This window comes from Antrostomus carolinensis, unplaced genomic scaffold (genome assembly GCF_000700745.2).
Source record: "Antrostomus carolinensis isolate BGI_N321 unplaced genomic scaffold, ASM70074v2 scaffold44987, whole genome shotgun sequence".
Taxonomy (NCBI): domain Eukaryota; kingdom Metazoa; phylum Chordata; class Aves; order Caprimulgiformes; family Caprimulgidae; genus Antrostomus; species Antrostomus carolinensis.
This window is the reverse complement of record NW_010329029.1, coordinates 1-2,911: the sequence shown is the minus strand read 5'-3', so window position 1 is coordinate 2,911 and position 2,911 is coordinate 1. Positions and strand designations below refer to the sequence as shown.

Sequence of the window (2,911 nt, the reverse complement as noted above, 5' to 3'; positions counted from 1 at the left end):
GTCAGGAGAGCAGAGCAGAGGGGCAGAATCCCCTCCCTCCACCTGCTGCCCACGCTGCTCTGGGTGCAGCCCAGGACACGGTTATTGGCCTCTGTGCTGCCAGCGCACGTTGCCGCCTCATGTTGAGCTTCTCCTCCCCCAGCACCCCAAGTCCTTCTCCTCAGGAATTCCTTCTCCCTGCTCCTATTCCATGGTAGGGCTTTTTTTGTTGTTTATTTTAAAGTCACACTCCAGGCAGCTGAACTCATGCTGTGCCAGCTGCACGTGTGGAGATGACTCTGAGGACAAAGCTCCAGCAGCAGGGACAGCAGGAGGCCGGAACGTGGTGCTGCTGGGACACAGCTCAGAAGGAACCTCATGCAGCTCAACAAGGAGAATGGCAAAGTCCTGTCCCTGGGGAGGAACAACCCCAGGACATGCTGGGGCCACCCAGTTGGGAAGCAGCTCTGCAGAAGACTGTGGTGTCTACCACAGTCCTGGTAGACACCAGATTGACCATGAGCCAGCAACGTGCCCTGGCTGCAAAGAAGGGGAACGGTGTCCTGGGCTGTGCTGGGCAAAGTGGGGCCAGCAGGTCAAGGGAGCAGATCTCCCTCTGCTCAGGGGTGGTGAAGCCAACCCTGGAGTGACATGGATGGAGATGGATGGTCTCTTTTTGGTGGTGGCTGGTGACAGGACAAGGGGCAATGGGCACAAACTGGGACACCAGAAGTTCCAGACAAACTTAAGGAGAAACTTCTTTCCTGTGAGGGTGCCGGAGCCCTGGGACAGGCTGCCCAGAGAGGGTGTGGAGTCTCCATCTCTGGAGATGTTTCTCCAAGGACAGAGACTGCTTTTCCCTGCTGTAGTGAACCTGCTTTGGCAGGGGGGTTGGACTGGATGATCTCCTGAGGTCCCTTCCAACCTCACCATTCTGTGATTCTGTAATAACCAGAACCCAACAGACATGGTCCTGGCCACTTGCTCCAGTGGTTGGACCAGATGATCTCCAGAGGTCCTTGACAACCCCAACCGGGCTGTGAGGAGGGGAGGGCAGAGCAGGGCTGCCAGGCACACGGGGGTCCTGCCCAGCAGCTGGGATGGTGCTTTCCAACAGGGACAGGCTGCCCAGACAGCCTGGGGGGGAAAGCCAGCCTGGGGGGGACCCTCCTGCCATGACCCACCCCCTTCACCCCCAGAAATTATCTGCAGGGCTTTGTTCACCACCATCAGCGAGCTCATTTCTGCCTCTCACAACACGTGGCATGACAAGACCTCATTACCTCTGATACCTGTTAATGAACTACAAGATTTAACACGTCCACAAGCGTGGTGAGAGGCTTCCCTATGTGACCCCCCCTGGTTCCCCACAGCACGGCCCCCCACGATGCAGCCCCCCATCCCGGCGCCGTCCCCGTGCGAGACGTGTCCAGCTGCACTCCCTTCACAAGAGGGTTTTTCATCAGGCTGCAAACGTGGAGTTTCCTGGCAGCAGCCCCGACAGAGCGCATCTTTGTGTGCCTGCGGCTGCCAGGAGCTCAGCCAGGGAAAAAGGAGTTTATTCAGGGAAATTAAAAAAAAAAAAAAAAGGGAAAAAAGGAAAAAAAAGAGAAAAAAAAGCAATTTCTTCATGGCCTGAACAGAGGCTGCCCAGTGCAGCAGGGAGCAACATTTTGCTCCCCTGTCTGCCAGCTCCTCCTTATAAATGAGCACTTTATCCCCAAATATATCCCAGCTGAGCTGCCCTTTCTGAAGGGCAGGGTCTGAGCTCCCTCACCCCCTGCGATCACTCCTCCTCACTAATCTCAGCTGGTGCTCATCATCAGGGCATTAAGCTCCTCAGGAGAAAAAAAGCCACTAGGTTCTCCAGGCCTGGGCATGGCTGTGGGGACACAGGGTGTCTGCTGAGGCCACCAGCAGCCACAGCAGTCACCCAGGGGGGTCCTGGGTGGGCAACACCTCCAGCCTTCAGCACCCACCTTCCCTGCCCATGGAGAGGGATGGCGTGGAAAGGGAGTGCTCTTGTTCAGAGGAGCCCATTGAGTATGGAGCATGCACATAAGTGAGTGTAATAACAATAAATAAGAATAATACAATATAAATCTGCAGTAATAACAAATATAATAACAATACGACTACAATATAAACTTTCAATATACAGAATGGCACATAAAATACAATCACACCCTGACGGAGCAGCACAAAGTCATCTCCCAAGCAATTAATTCAACATAACCATGGCCCCAGCAAGAAGGAAGGACAGAAAAAGGTTTGGAGAAGCCCATTTATTCTAAAAATACTCAACTTCTTTGTTTTAAATAATTATTTGGTTTCACTTATTGCTCTCTTACTTCCCCATTCCTCAAATATTACAACAATGCTCAAATGGAGCAACTCTGGGGATTTCAAAGTCCAGTGTTAAGACTGACAGTTAAGTTTTTACCACAGTTAAGTGGCTTCCCTCTCTACCCCAAAACCATCCCTTGCCTCAGCCTCTTCCTGCAGTATTTATTTGCAAATTGTGGATAATGAGCTACTCAAAATTCTCACCTTTTAATTATTTCTCATTTTATATAAGAAGGCTGAGTTACAGAAAAGTGCTTTATCACAAACAGTAAAATATTCTTCTAATCAACCCATTTTACCCATAATAATTTTGCCACTAAAAAGAATTGTTTTTAAGATGAGGAATCCTACCTTTTGCACATCCCCAGTGAAGTAGGCGATGGTCAAGGTGGGAAGGATCATAAACAGTGCATTGTAATAGAGCAGACCGTACTTCCCCAGCTCCTAGAAATAAGAAACATCTGTGTCTTTAAGTTGGTTCCAAACAGGAATATAAAAAAAAACCCAACACACTTTTATTCATATTGCTACTAAAAAATGGGTCTTGTCAGTTAAATCCATGTGGGATTCTCAGAGATGGAAGAGT

General features: G+C 50.2%; 1 protein-coding gene across 1 annotated transcript in view; it reads right to left on the bottom strand.

Annotated features, from left to right (window-relative positions):
* Nucleotides 1–2,769, bottom strand: part of LOC104528404 (UDP-glucuronic acid/UDP-N-acetylgalactosamine transporter) — a gene marked incomplete at its 5' end in the record, with an annotated part of 6,536 nt that extends 3,767 nt beyond the window's left edge. Inside the window, one exon of the mRNA XM_010172402.1 lies at nucleotides 2,677–2,769. Coding sequence (XP_010170704.1) covers nucleotides 2,677–2,769 — 93 coding nt within the window. The remainder of the gene's footprint in view (nucleotides 1–2,676) is intronic.
* Nucleotides 2,770–2,911: the final 142 nt, after the last annotated feature.